Here is a 16,071-nt window from a genome sequence, read left to right as displayed (position 1 = left end):
GAGGGAATTTAATGACGGTTGTGGATAAGGGGGGCTAGGGGAGAGATTGATCTGTAACTTAAATACTTTAGGCTGATTTTTATGCAAGTATTTATTTTGCTGCTGGTTGTTTATTATTTTCTTAGGTTTCTCTACATTCACTTAGTTGAAGTTATGCCCTCTCTTGAATTCCTTTTATTGTTACCCTAGAAAAATTTTCTGCTGACGACTTTAGCATATTGCAGACTGATAAATATACAAGGTTTTCTATTCTGTCACACTTTTCTTATTTCTTATTTTGCTATGCAGTGGTTGGAGTCAGAGGTTTCGCGCCTTAGCCATCTTCGCGATCGAGCTAGCGATTTAGGTCGCAGGAAGGAATATCCTTTTTACCCCCCTTGAGTTTATTTTACAGTTCTCATGAACATCGTGTAAGGTTAAGGTCTATGTTACCTTGACTCTGTTGTGGGTGTCTGATAGACTGATATGGGTAAACATATTGGCGTCGGAACCTTTTTACTCTAAAATCTAGGATATGTTATACATATATAAAGGATCCAAAAATTTAAACGTGGTTAAATAAACTTTGAATTACTTAAGAGATTTCTAATGATAAATGTTTATACATTTTTCCGGGATATATATGTATTATATATTTAACTGTACATCTTTAAAAAGTTCAACTGTAAATTGTGTTACTTCATTTGAATTTCATTTCAAGTCTAGAAATGTGAAATACAAATTTCATTTTAAAATAATACCAAAATAACAAAAATGATATAAAGGATCCTCTTTTGATTTAAATGATCCGAGAAGGATCTCCTACCCTTATCCTTGTTGTGTGTTTGACAATGCACTTCCTCCAAAATAGTGTCTGAGCAACATAGGTTAAGGTATAAGTGCATTTGTCAATTTATGGCTTATATTTTTTTCTTAAATGATATATATGAGTGCTTAGCATGTCAGAAGTTTGAACATGTTTCTTGCAATCGAATAGATATACGTAGTAGTCCCAATCGCTGTGTAGAAGAGTCATATATAATTCAAGTGGCGATCATCGTTGCATGTGGTTTGGTCATCACCTTTCAGAGAAGGATCTCCTACCCTTATCCTTGTTGTGTGTTTGACAATGCACTTCCTCCAAAATAGTGTCTGAGCAACATAGGTTAAGGTATAAGTGCATTTGTCAATTTATGGCTTATATTTTTTTCTTAAATGATATATATGAGTGCTTAGCATGTCAGAAGTTTGAACATGTTTCTTGCAATCGAATAGATATACGTAGTAGTCCCAATCGCTGTGTAGAAGAGTCATATATAATTCAAGTGGCGATCATCGTTGCATGTGGTTTGGTCATCACCTTTCATTTTGATCTTATATGTTACAGATGCTATTTTTTCATCTAAAGAAATGCAAGTTATCCTTGACTTGTTTTCACGCTTAGAGAGTGTGTGGAAAAATTACAACTTTTGAAGACCCCTGAAGAACGCCATCGTAGACTAGAGGAAATTCCTGAAATACATGCAGATCACAAAATGGATCCGAGCTATGAGTCTGACGATGATGGCAGTGAAGCTGACAACAGTAGACAAGGTTTCTTTCATTTTCTCGTCTTTTCCAAATGGAAAAGTTGTATTTTTGGTCCCTAACCTATTGTCCCAGTAGTAAATTGTTCCTCAGCCTTTAAAAAGGGTTCAGTTGGTCCCCCAATCTCTTTATAGTTGCTAGTGAGGCAGACCATTAAGATCTTTAAATCATCATGTGGCCCTCTCTGCATGTCCAACTCAATGAAGTTAGGTTTTGCTTTCCAACTTAGATTGGCGTCCAAAAATTTGAAACAGGGCATGCTTCCATGGAAGTCATGTGACAATACAATGTAGATTTGGATGGCTTCCCTCACTGAGGACTTGTTGTGCAACAATAATGTGAGGTTGGGGAAATTTTATTCGTTTTTGAAAGTTGGCGATGAAGTTGCTAGTGAAATAATAGGTTGGAGACCAATGGTGCAATTTTCCGTTTTCTTTTTTTCCTAATTTGGTATTTACTGCTACAGTTATGGAATGATAATCCTGAGATTGTTTTATTGGACTCAGATTCTTTGACGAGATCTAGAAGTTCTAGCTTTAACAGGAGAGGAAGAGGTCTTGTATCTCCGGGAAGTGATTATAATGCAAAAGATAATTGGAATGGCTCAGAAAATGTTTCTAGTAAGAATTGGGAATCGAGCAGAAACCTCTCAAGCAAGAGTATGTATACTAATGCTTCTCATTCTGGAGAAATGGTAAATGAAAATGTACGGAACCAAGGAAGAGACAAGAACGTTCAAGAATCTAAATTTGTTGCTTCATCTGTAACTTCAACAGTATCTCTCTCAGATGGTGTGGCAGAAACTGCTGTCAAGATAAATGAAACTGAAAAGGTTTGGCATTACAAGGATCCTTCTGGAAAAGTGCAAGGACCATTTTCCATGGTGCAGTTGCATAAATGGAACAATACAGGGTACTTCCCTGTGGATCTGAGAATCTGGAGAACCACATTAGAGCAAGAAGACCCTATACTTCTTAGTGACGCATTGGCAGGGAAATATCAGAGAGACTTACCGGCAGTTGACAATAGATTTCCAGCAATTGATTCTATGCATAATCCAGTTATCTCATCAGGTCATCCTGGTAAGGTTTCTGGAACGGCCTTGCATCAAGATATACAAAGACCGAATACTGATCAAGACCCTAGGCACCCAAAACATTCTACCGAAAATTGGGTTGGAAATGATTTGACAAACCTACCATCTCCTACTCCAAAACAAAAGAATGCAGGATGGACAGGAGAAGACGGGGTTCTTCTCCATGGTGCAACTCAATATCCCAGTGGCAATGAATTGCTTCATTCACCTACTCCTACATTACCAAACACCTTGACATACCCTTCTTCTGCTTCAGTTCTGAAGTCTGCTGTCCAATCTAGTGGTGCTTTTACTCCAACATTGAACTCTGAAAAAGGTATTTTTGCAGGAAATGTAGATTCTCTACAAATTCGGTCAAATGTGAATAGTGAACCACATTCCATACAGGCGCATGGCCATCTGCCCACTGTCGTCCAATCAGATGCTCTTAGTCTGAACCCTCGTGTTGAAACTCATGGTTTGGGCAGCGTTCCACAGTCTGGACAAGGCCAGGCCCAAGGTTGGGGTGGCATTACGTTGGATGTTCAAAACTCTACTGGAAATTTCTCAAACTCAAGTATTGCAGCTATGCCTCAACCTGATTTGTGGAGACCATCTACTCAGAGCAGTCTACCCAACATGCTGCCCCGCAGTACACAAAACATACCATGGGGCATGAGACCTGAAAATCCAAACACTGGATGGGGTAATGTGCAGGCAAATCCAAACACGGGGTGGGTAACTCCAACACCGAGAAATACAAATATAAATGTAGGATTGGCTGTTCAAGCGACAGCTCCGGGAAATACTTCTGGTTGGTTCGGTCCTTCAGGAAATCCTGAAACTACTGTTGAAGGGCCGCTTCCAGGCAATGTGAATTCTGGTTGGGTTGCAACTCCAAGTTGGGGGGGTGCTCCAGTTCAAGGGCCAGTACCCGTACCTGAGAATGGGTGGGGGGCACCTGGTGGGAATTCAGGATTTCCCATTCAAGGACTAGCACGAGCAAACCCGAATCAAGGTTTTGTTGCACCAGCTGGGAGCCAAGGTACGTGGGGAGGTGAACAAAACCACAATGGAGGTCAATTCTCCAGTCAAAGGGAAACGAGAGATTCTGGTTTTGGTGGCAGGGGGACTACTTGGAGCAGACAGTCGTCATTTGGCAGTGGAGGTTCTAGACCTTTCAATACACGGGGCACAGTTTGTCCATACAATGCGAATGGGAGATGTAAGAAAGGGATGAATTGTGATTATCTACACACCTAAATAGGAAATTCATAGCTGTCGTTCATTGATGGTTTTGTACAGTCATTTAATACTAGTGTTTCGACTTTTTACTGTAGCCACAGACCATCTAGTTGTTTAATAAATTGGTACACAAGTTTTATTAGTTAATGCATATTTACTCCAGTAACATGTCAATCATCAGTTTCCATAATCCCCACTCAACCTGTCCGATCTTTTTTGCTCCAGTGGAACACAAGTTTCTTGTGTCTTGATTGAAGTTTGGGATCTTAGAATATGCTACAAGAATTTTCCTGGGTAGCCCAGTTGAGAGTTGCACTTGTTGGAATGTAGTCTGAAGAGTTAAAGCCTGGAGTCAAGAGGGGACTGTTCGTGTTTAAAGGATCATAATGTTGCTTCATTCCTAAATGTGTGGGGGTGGCGCTGTGTTTTTGGAATGCTGAAAAGCAAGTTTTGATGCTTGCATTATGCCAGCCTGGGTTATACAGCATGCATAGTCTACTTACAAGTTTCTTTTTTGTATTATTTTTAAAAGTAAATGAATTACTGTTCTTATAAACCTAAAGAATTATGATATTTTCCTTGTATTCTAGCAATTTGAGCTGTATGGTTAAATTTAGCCCGTTTCAGCCCAATTTTGAAGTATAAATTTGTGAAATGTCATTTTTTTTTTTTAAAAGATTGTATAGTTAAAAAGGAGACTAAATTTTTGAGTTTAAATATAAAATTATTTTATTGAGAGAATGTTTTGTTAAAAATGAATTTTAAATAATGAGGCTCAAACAAGAACTTGGCAAGTTAACTTGTATTTCTTTTGTCAAAATTATTTACTTTCACAATAATTTAAGAATTATTTTAAAGAAAGTACCGTTTTTACTTGAAAACAAGTCTTTTGTTTGAGCTCAATTCTATAAAAATTTATTTTTTTGAAACCCATTTTCAAGCACACATTTTTTCAATAAAATAATTTCACACATAAATTAAAAATTGTTTTCTACTTCTAATCGCACATTTTTCATAAAATCACCATTACAAAATCTATTCTACCAAAAAAATGGACTCAAACAAACCCGTGGTTCTGTTCTCAATATATTCGTGATTTTCTCCAAATGGACATTTATTTTGAAGTGTTATGTTTTGTTCAGCCGGTGAAAAGGTGCACGTGATATTCAAAAAATGCATGGTGAACTAATGTTTGTCACAAATTTAGCCCTTGTTAATGAGTTTTTCAAAAATATGTATTTTTGAATGGTAATTTTTTGGAGAATATTTTGTTAAAAAATAAGAAAATGTTTTGAATTTAAGTCTAATATTATTTTTATTGAAGAATGCATGATTGAAAAATAGAAAGAAAAAAATATATTAAAATTAAAGTGAAACCTAAATAGAACCCTTTTATTTGTATCTCAAAGTGAAAAGGATTTCATTCTCTTACTTCGTTATGGGTGGATTTCATTGTCTCATTCTTTTGAAGATTTCCATTTGTACAGAAAACTGTTCCACAAAATTCTATCAGAAATCTCACATGTGTGATATTCATTTTATGATAAAAAAAAAAAATGCCTTATGGTTCCTGCGTGTGTAGCAAGCTTCCATACTTTTATGGGTGTCTAAAGATTGGGGAATTTGAGACACCTATAATTGTTTTCTTGGATAGGCAGATTCCATAATTGTTTTCTTGGATAGGCAACTATATATTTTCACTTAAAACTAAGGTTAGAAATTTCACTAACAGGCAAATGTGTCTTTCCACTTAAGATTAAATTAGAAATTTCACTAACTTTGAATATATTGCGAAAAATGTAAAAGAAAAATTAATATGAATTCAGATAGAAATTACCATTTCTCCTTGGAATATTATCATGGGGTCCCTTTTTTCTTTTAGTATGATGATTCCATCTAGGTCTGGACGTCCAATGGTCGGTTTAGGTATTGCAATACTTTGACATTATTCATTACACTTCAAGTATTTCGTAAAATGGAACCATTCAGGTTCATGTAATTATCATAATCAAACTCAATCCCAAACATTGGTTTTGGTTTTGTTTCAATTTTGTCTGTAATATATTCTTTTAATCATGAGTTGATAATATAAATTATCTTTTCAATATCTAACATAAAAAGAATAAGTAAAATATGTAACCAAATATATATTTCAATACTCTCGTAACTCAATGCAAATATGTAATCAAATAGCATAATAACATTTAATTTCGATTGTGGCAATGTGAGAAGTGCCTCAAGAATGGTTGTGGGTCGACAGTACGTAAAATGTTGTTGAAGTGACTACAGACAAAAGTGATGTAATTCAATTATTGATAAGAATAGAATTGATTGATTGGGAGTACTTATTATTTGGGTTTTATAAACTTGTTGCCTATTGGGTCGAGTCATTGGGTCATGAATAAATTGCAAAAAAATTTAAAAAAAGGAACATATTCACTTTCAAAGTAGGGTAGCAACGATTCGATTCAAGAAATAAAAATTATTCGAGAACATATTGGAATCTCTGATTTTGATTTAGGAGATTTAATATCGACTAAAATGCCCACCTCTTATTCCATCTCAAATCATGACCAAAATTAACAACCATACCACATAGATGACATAATGCATGAACTCTGGTACATTTTTATGTTGAATCAACCATTTTTCAAAAACGAAGAAAACGAGTGAATAATGAATTTGTCATTGTCATATTTGTTTTAATTTATCACAAAAATTAATATAGGGTAATTCCACGAGTTCGGAATTCACCTCATGTCTACCTACTATTTAGTCACACTAATGCATAAAAAAATTGTTTATTTAGTGACAAATGAACAATGAGTCAAGCATTCCAACCATGGTTAAACTATCTTAGAATCTCAAGCTCCCATATGTCAAAATTAAATGTCCAAGCCATTAGTTTGGATCACGTTTACATAAAATAATGGTTTAATTGAAAAAAAAAATAAGTAAAGTGATCAAAATAATATAAATCTAAGTTGAATGACCGACATAAATAAACTGGTAAGTTGAGTGACCTTCAATGAAATTTTCCAATTTATTTATTTATTATGGATATTTCCGTTCGTAGAACAAAAAGGACCCTGAATTCGAAATCACAAACCAAATCAAATCAATTCAAAGAACGAGCTGTCTGACTCCTCAATCTCGTTCTTCGATCAAATCTCCATCTCTGTTCTTCTGCATCTATATCATCAAAATCTATATATATTTCTCTCTGTTTGCATACATTCAAATTCAAACTCCTTCGATCGGTTCGTGAATGGAAGCAATTAGAAAACAAGCCTCTAGACTCAGAGAACAGGTCGCTCGTCAACAGCAGGTGATCTCTCTCTCTCTCTCTCTCTCTCTCTCTCTCTCTCTATATATATATATATATATATATATATATATATATATATATATATATAGACACACACTGATTTTTTTCCGTATTCGTGTACGGTTTTGAAACTCAATCGGATCCATGGTGCATTTTGCATTTCATTGTAATTTGGAGATCTGAGTGAATTATCTATTATTTGATAACATTTCCTTGAAATTTATGGTTATGTTTGTGATATTTAGATTTATCTAGATTATATCGGTTTACCAATGTTTATGATGATCTCTTCGATTTAGGTTTCGTAGTGGTCTTTTTAATTGGGTTCATTTAGATGGAATTGAGTTTTTGGTGGCTTGAGGTACTGTGTACGGTAATTAATTTATCTAGCTTATCCAGATGGGTGTTCAACTCTGAGATTCTTTTATTTGACTGGGTAGAAAATTGAATGCTGTGATTAAGTCCTATCCCTGAAAATAATTCAAGGATGTGCATACAATATGCCCAGGGTTTATTTTGATTTGGGGCTCAGATTTTCTTTATTAACTAACTATGCCAATATTGTAGGACAGGTACAACTTTATTTTTCTGCTTCAAGCTCTACACGATGTAGTTTTTTGCTTTACAATTATTTTACTTTTGTTACTTTTGCTTTCTATAACAAGTGCTTAGCGTTCAAAAAAAAGTAGCATGACATTGAGATTGAGATTCGTTTCAGGCTGTCCTTAAGCAGTTTGGGGCAGGGGGATATGGAGGTCCAGACAATGTTATGAATAATGATGGCGAGTTCCAACAGCATCAGAAACTTGAGAAGCTTTACATATCCACTCGTGCAGCCAAGGTTAATTTTTTACTCAGTTTCTTCAATTATGATTTTTTGTCAAGCCTTTACAAGCTAGATCTGCAGCTGAATTATTATATGCCTTTCATCTATACGCAGACTTTGCAAAATTCCATTTGCTGCCATGTATAATGCTCAACTTTCATTTGGTGTACTTTATGCATGTGTGTGACCAAGTGCATGCAGGTGCATGCATTCACATACTTATTAAATTTAGTTGCATGGACTCCATGGCCTCAGTAAATACCATCAGTAGCCTCAGTTTAATAGTGTTGATGGCAAAATTTAGTTGTCTTATTAAAAATTTGTCTTCTATTTCTGTTTTTCAGCATTTCCAAAGGGACATTGTTCGTGGTGTTGAAGGTTATATAGTTACTGGGTCCAAACAAGTTGAGATTGGTGATTAACTAAAACTGAAGGGAATTTTATCCTTTATACTTAAGTTTTATTAATGCAAGTTATTGGTGTTCATATCCTTTATATGTTCACTTCAACTCAGGAACTAAGTTATCAGAAGATAGCAGGAAATATGGTGTTGAGAATACTTGTACTAGTGGTAATACCTTATCAAAAGCCTCAACCAGTTTTGCACGAGCTCGTGCTCAAATGGAGAAGGAACATGGAAATCTTTTAAAAGCCTTTGGCACCCAGGTTTTATTTGTGGCCTTCTCCTCTTTAACTTATTGTGATTGATATTAATTTTAGGTATGATAACCAGGCACGTGTACGTCTGTACTTTCTGATGTGAATGTGTGTGGTAGGACTTTTGCAGAAACATCACGTGACTGCCCGTGTTAGCCCATCACAGTATTCAATTTCACTCTGAATCTCATCAGGCTTATTTTCATAGATTGTGCCTGGCAAATATCTTTTCCATACTTCTTACATGCATATTTTTTTCTTCATCTACAAATCATGGCTCACTGTAGCGTGGTTCTCACTGTTTACACATATTTTTGAATTGCTACTGCTAGCTAACTCGCTTAACTTTCACCTATCACAGTTATTTTACAATAAAGGAAGGTGGGGTGTTAGTTGTCTTTGTTTATGAGATGTGTTTCAGCAAAAAGTTGAATGGAGGATCAGACTGTTGGAGGATGAATTTTTTACTTTAGCCTTTATGCTTCATGTCGTGGTTCTTTTAGATTTTTGTTTTGTTTGGTAAAGTTCCGATTTCTCATTCATTAGGTTGCAGAACCATTAAGAGCAATGGTAATGGGAGCTCCTTTAGAAGATGCTCGTCATCTTGCTCAACGATATGATAGAATGCGACAAGAGGCTGAAGCTCAGGTGCTTACAAATAATTATTTTACTGTCTTCGTGCACATTTTTATCTGGAGCTTCTGTGGCTATTTGCAAATTTTATGTTTCGAATTTTCTCTAAATGTTGGTCTCCTTCACAAGGCATCATGTGATGGGTCACCTTTACTCAGCTTGGAAAAGGGCTCCATGCGTCATGTAGCACTGTCCTAGTCCATCCCTGCTGAACTCACTGTTGCATCACAGTCACTTTCAGCTGCAATTATGTGAATGAATGCAATAAAAAACACATTATCTAAGCATAGTTGGAAGCAAAGGAAAATTCATTTCCTTCATGGCAGCACCTATTTGAGCCCCATTCTTTAAAACTCATTTTCTCTAAACTCATTTTTCTCCAAACTCATTTTTAACCACACATTTTCCAATAAAATAATTTTGCACGTAAACTAGAACTTTTTAACCACATTCTCCAAAAAATAAATAAATAAAATCACTTTTTACAAAATATATTGTCAAATAATGGGGCTAAAGAGGGGCTATAAAGCTATACAAGGGTAGAGCATGCGGTGAGGGAGCTTGATGTAGGCTTATGGCTGATTGGTTCCAAGGAGCTAAGTTGTGAGACGGTTGGCACGTTGTCAAGTTGTTTCTGTAGTTGCTTAATATATTTCTATCTAAATACTGTAATCAAGATTGTTATAGGTAGTTTATTGTAACATCATAAACCGCCATTTATTGATGATATATTTTTCACACTTGGTAGGCTGTTGAACTTTCCCGAAGACAAGCAAAACTAAGAGAAGGAACTGGCACCCCTGAAATGGCTTTGAAGCTAGAAGCATTTGAATCTAAATTGCAAGATCTGAAGTCCAATGTGGCTACGCTAGGGAAAGAAGCTGCAGCAGCTATGGCTGCTGTAGAGGCTCAACAACAGAGGTTAACACTGCAACGATTAATAGCCATGGTAATGCAACTTTGCCTTTATTATGTATCAGGACAAAATGTTCCACTGACTGCACTAGAAAATCAGCCTTATTTATCTTCTGTTTCGTTCTTCTTCACATTTTAGGTTGAAGCAGAACGTGCTTACCATCAGCGAGTTCTTCAAATACTTGATCAGTTAGGAGGCGAGGTATGCATAATTTTTTTCTTGTCGTGGAGGAGGAAAAAGCTATTCAAGCTGCTCATTTTAAAGCTTCAGAAGTCCTAAAGATGAAGAATTATTTCTGTTTTCAAATTTAGATGATGTCAGAGCGCCAAAGAATTGAAGCAGCTCCTGCTCCAAGCATGGACAGTATGCCTCAACCTCCATCATATGAAGAAGTAAATGACATATCTACTACACCAGTGCAAAACGGGTCAACAGATAGCATGGGTTACTTTCTAGGCGAAGTAAGTAGATAATTATGTGTCTAATAAATAATGGTGGCTCACTTGGTGATGGCTGTTTATTTCTTTTCAATTTCATGTATTCAATAACAGGTCATGTACACATATCAAGCTGAATCTGATGTGGAGCTTAATTTGTCAATTGGAGATTATGTAGTTGTTCGAAAGGTTAGCTACCATTGCCTGAATAATTTATCTGCAATTAGCCTTCTAATAGTTTATCCAATAAAAATTTTTTATTCGTCCATTACACACTCAGCAGGTCCTTGGCCACATTTTTCTCGACTGCACCCAACTAACATATTGAAAGTGCAGCTGTTAGCAGGCAATAGATATCCAAATCCCTCTCATACGTGCTTCAATTTAAGTTTAATAGTCCCATGCATGGTAGACACACTGAGTGATTATCCTCTCGGCTGTATGTGTGCATGTATATACAGGAATACATAAAGAAATTCTTGATATTAATAGTCGAATCTTCACTTGTCTGCATATACTCTTATTTATTCTGTTATCCATTATAGTATTCTCTCACATCTATCTTAACATCTTTATTTTAACCAGTCGTCTTATTGAAATTTTATCATTTAAGAACTTCACGCCCAAGACAATATAGTATAGCAGGTTTAGTAACTGTTTTGCATAGTTGATCCTTCGATCAAACAGATATGTTCTGCTCCCTTGAACAGGTTTCAAACAATGGCTGGGCTGAAGGTGAATGCAAAGGAAAAGCCGGTTGGTTTCCATTTGGGTACATCGAAAGACGAGAGCGTGTTCTTGCAAGCAAGGTAGCTGAAGTTTTCTAAACTGTTGTGCTAGTCTGAGTTTTAACGAGTTTTGTTGCAGTTGTGTATCCCATGATATATACGCATTCAATGTTGTCGAGTACATGAAGAAAAGACCACTTGTCTGCACCTAATGTGTTAACATATGAATAACCATCTACCGTTTGTTCTTAACCGTTGATGTATTGCCTGTTGTCATGTTTTTGTTCGATTTTGTTTAAAGGTTTTATTTTATGTGGAGAGAGTAGAGACCATGTTCATTTGTTGTGTTGAAATTGCTATTCTAAACTGTTCACTTGCGAACGTATGTAACCTCATAGCAATAGTACTTCGGGAGTGGTTATTCCACACCCTCAGACTTGTACTTAGTTACATATCTTTCCGAAGAGACTGTTATGGCTGCCTGTGTTTTAAGGATGGCTTTTAAGATGCTTTTGTTGGCACCACGTGCAGTTTAGCCCCCCCATTATTTGGATTTATAATGGAGGGAATAGTATTTTTTTGAAAAATTGATGGTTGTAAAAGAATGAAAATTTTTTCTATTTGCGTGAAATATTATTTTATTGAAGATTGTGTGATTGAAAATAAGAGAGAAAATTTAAATTAAATTGATGAATTTTAAAGGGGCCAAACGGGACACAGTCCCTTTAAAGAACAGTTAAAACTCTAAAAGTAGCTCTTTCTCTCACATACACACACCTGCCTACAATACGGCTCCCCGAGCCTCTCATTCTGTGTTGTGTATGCTATCATTTTTAGGGTCAGTTCTTAGTAAGTACTCAGAAACAAAGATGCTATGATTTCTGTTTGGCCCCCATTAAATTAAATTTCATTTCTCTCTCATATTTTCGATTATACAATCTTCCATAAAATAATATTATACGTAAATCGAAAAAAAATCTTTTTCAACCATCTATTTTTGACAAAAATACTATTGCACCCATTTTAATTTGGAAAAATGGGGTCCAAACGGGGCTAAGTTTCAAATAACTTCAATGACCACTGATAAACAGAAGCCCAGTTAATAGTTGCAAAATATCAAATAACCAAAAAGGATATTTTGTAGTTCTTTATTCTTCATTCAAATTATGCTCGAATTATAAAATGTAAATTGAGTAATCAGTATTAGTTTTGGAAGGACAGCTTAGATCTAGGGCAACATCAATCCTGACCTTGTAACCTTACTATTATAAAGGGTATATTTTCCAAGCGAACTTACAATTTTAGCATGAAAGTGAAGTTTGATGTCAACCAGAAACGCAGAATTTCTGAAAATTCAAAAGGTGCTTCTGAAATTAAGAAGTTGCTTTATAACATGTTTAGATATGATTTTTTAAAAGTATTTATCTTAATGTAAAAACTTTTAAAAATAATTGATCTAATGTAACTTTTTCATGAAATTTCTTTACAAGGACCGGAAGCAAAAGTCTAATCAAAAGAACACTTGAAAGACTATAAATTGATATATGGAACATTTGATTATAATTTTGAGAAACTCAGTACAAACAGAGATGAAAAGGTACAAGCAACGCTTCAGTTAGTAATACAATACTTTCAACTGCACAGTAGGGGCGGATCCAATACCTGGCGAGCTAGGGCGGCCGCCCTAGCTGGATCCGCCGGAGTCTTCATAGCCGCCGGGACCAACGAGTGGAAGTTGCAATCTCCAGAAGCTTGAGCGCAGAATGGAAGGGAAGACAACAGAGTCACAGATGATTAAATTATGTTGCAACCGACAGCTTGGTTTGCACTTTGCAGTTGCAGACTTGCTCAGCCATGGAGGAAGTTGCAGACACACGAAGAAGAACCGAAGAAGACAACGTTTTTTTTTCATTTTTCTTTTGGGCTGATGACAATTGAATGGGATGGGCCTTTTTTGTTTAAAAACAATAGGCCCAAATCCAATTGCCAAAATCCAAATCAATGAATCATTATCAATTCATGGTCATTTTCAATTTCCCCTAAATCGTAAAAGGCAAACCTAAGGGCGAAGGGCGATTGGCAGAGGCTGAAGCACGATTGAAACCACAAAGTTGCAAACTCTTTACCTAATTGCCTAATTCCATAATCAGTGGCGATTGGCGAATCCATTCGAAGCAGCAGATTTGATAGTATTTTATATTGTCCAAGGATCCTATTGCTTTATTTTCACAAAGTTTCGTTTCTTGGAACTTATTGAAAATTCTGGCTTCTCTGGGCAGGAATGCAGGGGATTTTTTGGAATTCTTGTATAATCTTGAGCTCTGATTGATCTACTTGAATTTGTGGGGTTTCAAGCATTCGAAGTGTCTTTTACATTTATAATGGAAGTTCTACCTTTTTTTAGCTTTTTTATTACATTATAATAATTATTATTATTATAATAAGTTTATACTTTCTGTGTTAATATTTGTTGTGTTAGGGCCATTTACGGAGAAGGGTATTCATAAATTCTATCTCTTTGTGGGGGTTGGAAGCTTATTGTTGTATTCTCAGTGTGTAAGCAGGTGAATTTTTCCAATTAAAGAGGACGAATTTTATGGTCAAAGAAGAAGATTTAGTGGTGAACTTAATTAGATTGTTGACAGTTTTGTGCTTTACATATTTTGAGCCAAGCTGCGAGTACGAGGACGTCAACTTCGTGTTGAATTATATGTGAGTGGCCTTGAGCCTTGACACCCTGACCACGACCTTGTATGGTATTATTTATTTATTAGGCTAATTTTGCCAATCAATTTGAGCATTTTCTGGCCAATGCAGGTCAACTATCTTGCTGATTGTAGTCTTGAGATTTTGGATGATCCTTTGGTGACTGCACTGCTCGAGGTACTTAAGTTTCGTAAATTTAACTTTGAAATTGTGACATTATTCTTAACCATGGAGTTGGACTTTTTAGCTAGTTGGTCATCTGTTACCTTTTATAGTCATACAAAAGAAATATTAGGTCTGTGAAAGATTCTATTGTAGAGTTTTTTTTCTAGAACTGTTGATATTGCTTGCATATTAGGAGTCTCTACTCCAGAGGCTAAGATGTATAGCCAGTAACCTGTGACTTAAGATATATAGAAGTTATTAAGAAGATCAATAGATCATGGATCACAGACATTAGAAACATTATTTTCTCTTGGTTTTCATAATTCTTGAGGAAGGGCACTCTATTATAGTGGTTGACTGTTGACGGTCAAAGGTCAACTACCGACCGCCCTAGCTGACTTCCATTTCTGGATTCGCCACTGCTGCACACTCGAAAAACTTGGCTTTTCTCTCTACGTTATTCGCACAATACGAGAAAATAGGACTTTGTACATTAAGCTGGTACTTGGATGCTTCCTAGAAAGTAGAAACCAATCCTGTGGGTAAGAATATAGCATATCAGCAAGAAATAGAAAATTATTTCCGTGTAGCAATTATTCGATCTTTTGCAGAAACTTACACATATTTTACGTACGAGTTGAAGACAAGTAAGCGAGAAGAATAGCGAGTATGATGAAGATGATAACAATCTGCAGTGAAATTAGAACGGTAAAAAAAATATCGCAAAACAGATGCCCGGTCAAAGAAAAACCAAAGTGAGAGAGGTCGTGACACTCACCGAAGTAGCATTGTATCTAGTCTTGGTCCTAATTATGTAAGATTTTCTGGGGTAATTCGAAAACATTAGCAAAACATTGAAAATTTGCCTTTAGAGGATAACTTTAGGGAGAGAGAGAGAGAGACTACCTTTCGTTTAAGGTTCCAGAGTCCCTGCATGTTTTTAAGATTGCCTCTAGCCGATCCTTCGTTTTTCTAGCATTAGGATCATTGTCGTCAACCTACAAAAATGAGCACGTGTAAAAATAAGACTTGCAAGTAACTAAAATTTGAATATCCATGCCCGGAAAAGTCTTCTTGAAGATGGAAACAATAAAATTCATAACTAAATTTTGAATTTGCATGCCAAGAAAAGTCAATCAGAAAAGGAACACACCAATATTTTCCACTTTCCATTGTAGGTGTAGGTGCCAAATAAAATTTATCTAGAATAGGAAATCGGAATTTCAGAGGTTTGGTATAATTGTTGTAAAATCTAGTCTCCTAGATGTAAACAAACACCAAAGGTATCGTTAAACATCGCCTAATACCAATGGTCCAACACAAAGATTTCAACTTTGAGAGGAGGTCTTCAAAAAATCATATACAAAATTCTACAATTCGTGAAATTTATTAATGAATTGTTGGAGAATCATCATGTCTAATTGAATTCATAGCAGCTAAATGTTGGCATATTGATCAGAAAGTTCCACGCATGCTTTATTCATTTATATGCAAATTAAGCATGGTAATATGACGTCTCTGCATAAGTCTATATTAAAATGGAGTCCATTCATACAAACAACACAGGTTCGCTTGGTCTACAATAGAAGCATCATACCTTGGATTTCAACATTCGACAGAAGTCGTAAAAAGCTCCATATACATCTGACATTGTTTTGGTTCCATGGATAACTCTAGCAGTAAGACCTTGGAAGAAGACACCAAGACAGAAAAGAATAATAATAAGCATGAAATATTTAAGTGAAAATACAACAAAATAAATGATGTCTCAGTACCCTCTCTACCACCA

General features: G+C 35.7%; 3 protein-coding genes across 3 annotated transcripts in view; 2 read left to right on the top strand and 1 right to left on the bottom strand.

The window, feature by feature from the left end:
- Positions 1-4,060, top strand: part of LOC111379480 (zinc finger CCCH domain-containing protein 19-like) — an 11,159-nt gene extending 7,099 nt beyond the window's left edge. The window contains exons 4-6 of the mRNA XM_023002854.1: positions 190-359; positions 1,418-1,572; positions 2,073-4,060. Of these exons, the coding sequence (XP_022858622.1) occupies positions 190-359; positions 1,418-1,572; positions 2,073-3,904 (2,157 nt within the window). The 3' untranslated portion in view covers positions 3,905-4,060. The remainder of the gene's footprint in view (positions 1-189; positions 360-1,417; positions 1,573-2,072) is intronic.
- Positions 4,061-6,962: 2,902 nt separating this feature from the next.
- On the top strand, positions 6,963-11,903 carry LOC111388844 (SH3 domain-containing protein 2-like). The gene is made up of 10 exons (XM_023013661.1): positions 6,963-7,214; positions 7,933-8,055; positions 8,385-8,454; positions 8,555-8,706; positions 9,244-9,345; positions 10,079-10,279; positions 10,385-10,447; positions 10,558-10,707; positions 10,798-10,872; positions 11,394-11,903. The coding sequence occupies exons 1-10, from the start codon at positions 7,155-7,157 to the stop codon at positions 11,508-11,510; spliced, it is 1,113 nt and encodes a 370-aa protein (XP_022869429.1). The 5' UTR covers positions 6,963-7,154; the 3' UTR covers positions 11,511-11,903.
- A 2,505-nt stretch (positions 11,904-14,408) lies between these two features.
- The window catches only part of LOC111379472 (squalene synthase-like), a 5,917-nt gene continuing 4,254 nt past the window's right edge, over positions 14,409-16,071 (bottom strand). Inside the window, exons 9-13 of the mRNA XM_023002845.1 lie at positions 15,880-16,038; positions 15,189-15,280; positions 15,061-15,106; positions 14,917-14,971; positions 14,409-14,818 (exon numbers count right to left, since the gene is read on the bottom strand). Coding sequence (XP_022858613.1) covers positions 14,799-14,818; positions 14,917-14,971; positions 15,061-15,106; positions 15,189-15,280; positions 15,880-16,038 — 372 coding nt within the window. The 3' untranslated portion in view covers positions 14,409-14,798. The remainder of the gene's footprint in view (positions 14,819-14,916; positions 14,972-15,060; positions 15,107-15,188; positions 15,281-15,879; positions 16,039-16,071) is intronic.

The sequence above is a fragment of the Olea europaea genome, chromosome 3 (assembly GCF_002742605.1).
Source record: "Olea europaea var. sylvestris chromosome 3, O_europaea_v1, whole genome shotgun sequence".
Taxonomy (NCBI): domain Eukaryota; kingdom Viridiplantae; phylum Streptophyta; class Magnoliopsida; order Lamiales; family Oleaceae; genus Olea; species Olea europaea.
The sequence above is the reverse complement of the archived record's forward strand: the minus strand, read 5'-3'. Positions and strand labels throughout refer to the sequence as shown.

Excerpts from the sequence above, each read along its gene's own strand:
- LOC111388844 (XM_023013661.1), top strand. The coding sequence starts at position 7,155 with ATGGAAGCAATTAGAAAACAAGCCTCTAGACTCAGAGAACAGGTCGCT. Across the intron at positions 7,215-7,932 it reads AGGTCGCTCGTCAACAGCAG|GCTGTCCTTAAGCAGTTTGG; the intron begins GTGATCTCTCTC and ends GATTCGTTTCAG. Across the intron at positions 9,346-10,078 it reads GACAAGAGGCTGAAGCTCAG|GCTGTTGAACTTTCCCGAAG; the intron begins GTGCTTACAAAT and ends CACACTTGGTAG.